Source organism: Argentina silus, assembly GCF_951799395.1.
Source record: "Argentina silus genome assembly, chromosome: 7".
Classification (NCBI taxonomy): domain Eukaryota; kingdom Metazoa; phylum Chordata; class Actinopteri; order Argentiniformes; family Argentinidae; genus Argentina; species Argentina silus.
The window spans coordinates 16,779,061-16,781,035 of NC_139661.1; the positions used below are offsets into that span (position 1 = coordinate 16,779,061).

Here is a 1,975-nt window from a genome sequence, read left to right on the forward strand (position 1 = left end):
GCCTGCTGTAAACAAATATTGTATAATATTGGTAAGATACAGTACATACACCATCATCATGACCTAGCATGAAGAAGAAGGGATTAGAGGTACCCGTGTCAATTGATTGATTGATCCACACATTAGGCAATAGCCTGTTTTATGAATGTTGAGCAAGGTTAGACATTAAACATTAAGTGAGATGTACTATTATTGAACACACACAGTATAATATGTTATTTATTAATAATACAATGTACAATGTACTTGATTTATTGTGCAAAAGAGGAAGTTAAAACAATACACTGGGTGGCAGATCACAGAGCTCAAACAGCAGGTCACCTTCGTGCAAATTCAGATCATGACTCACGAGAACACATAGGCTACATTACAACTCACCTAGGAACCCACCATCTTACAGTTTGACTTAGTAACACTACGGTACTGTACAACACACCTGTTTTATGTAGTGGCTCAATGATCTATTATTACAATATGCAAACATCGTAACAGCTGTTTGGCCTACCTTCTGTTGCTGACGAGTAACTTCAGACTTTTCTTTCAAATCCATTGGTATGTGAACAAATGGCTTTTCAAAATATTCCAATAATCCATGATACTAAAAGTTGTCTAGACATCCATTCATAAACCCTAGAGAAAAGATAAGTAGTCATTACAATAGCGTCAGATGATCAATCATCCCATTTCCAAAATAACACCTTTCCACAGTGCAATACACATAGTTAGGTCCTCATTGTATTAGGTCATTATTAGGCTTCAATGATAAACAGCTGTGGCTGATTATATCAAATCAAATCAAACTTTATTTATCGAGCACATTTCATACACGGACGCATCACAATGAGCTTTATGAATGAAAACAATTAGAAGACAACCAGGCAAGACATAAGAGGACATTATAAGAGAATAGCGTATAGTAGCCTATTAGCTTAGCTTATGAGGTAAGTCTGTGGACTTGTCTCTGTTATTCTTTGTTTTGCCTTCCTTCTCTAGAGACTAATGCACTATGACACATTGCAGCGCCCATATCACTCATATAACTGTTTGTCGAAGAGGGTCCATAGACAATAAATACTTGTTCTTCATTGCAATTAAGTGGCAAACACACTGCAAATAAATCAATCATAAATCACAGCAAATAAATAAATACATACATGCCTCACAGCATACAGTAAGTGAACTGAAAAATAGTTTAGAAATATACAAATACATATTCAAAATCCTAAAGCAATTTTTCTAATAATATAACCTTTTATTTTCGTCCATTTACATGGACACTGTGTTGTGCACAGTGAATAATAGCATGTCATCGTAATAGCAGGTCCTTCAATCTGATTGCACTCAATTCATTACTCCTGCATAGGTACCACCTCACCCACATAGTGAATTGTGAGAAACGCTGTAATACAGTTATTATTGGCCAATACAGCTTAGAAAAGGATTAGAAACCTGTTTGCTAAGAATACAATACATGAACCTATGTAAAGGCCGACTATTCCGTTAAAACGTGTGTCATATAATGGCTGATGAATCATTTACACAACTTCCCACCCACATTTGATTATTGTGATACGAATACAGTAATAACTGTTACAATGTTACCAACCAGAATGTCCTGTAGAAAGCGTCTGTGACAACCACCCGGAAGCAATTTCGGTAAAGCTTCCGCCCACTGGAATAGTCCAATTGTCAGACTGGAGGGAATATCTGCTTCATGAGTTTTAGTACACCTGAATTTCGTGAGCATAATGTCCATTTATTCAAATAAACGTTTTAAAATAATGGTATTATCTGCTCTTTTCTAGAGTAATACAATTTCACAACGGCAAATCTCAGGAATTAGGTATACGTTTGCCGTCCGTCAACCCCGTTTATACAGTTTACTGTTAGGTTATTTCCCTATCAGGCATAGGGGTGGTACAGCTGCCCTATTTTGCTCAGTGAGTTTGATATTGTTTCCTTTCGTGTAATAAGC

General features: G+C 36.3%; 1 protein-coding gene across 1 annotated transcript in view; it reads right to left on the minus strand.

Moving 5' to 3' along the window:
* kiaa0825 (KIAA0825 ortholog) overlaps nt 1-615 on the minus strand; it is a 101,366-nt gene extending 100,751 nt beyond the window's left edge. Inside the window, exon 1 of the mRNA XM_083673968.1 lies at nt 506-615. Coding sequence (XP_083530094.1) covers nt 506-550 — 45 coding nt within the window. The 5' untranslated portion in view covers nt 551-615. The remainder of the gene's footprint in view (nt 1-505) is intronic.
* Nucleotides 616-1,975: the final 1,360 nt, after the last annotated feature.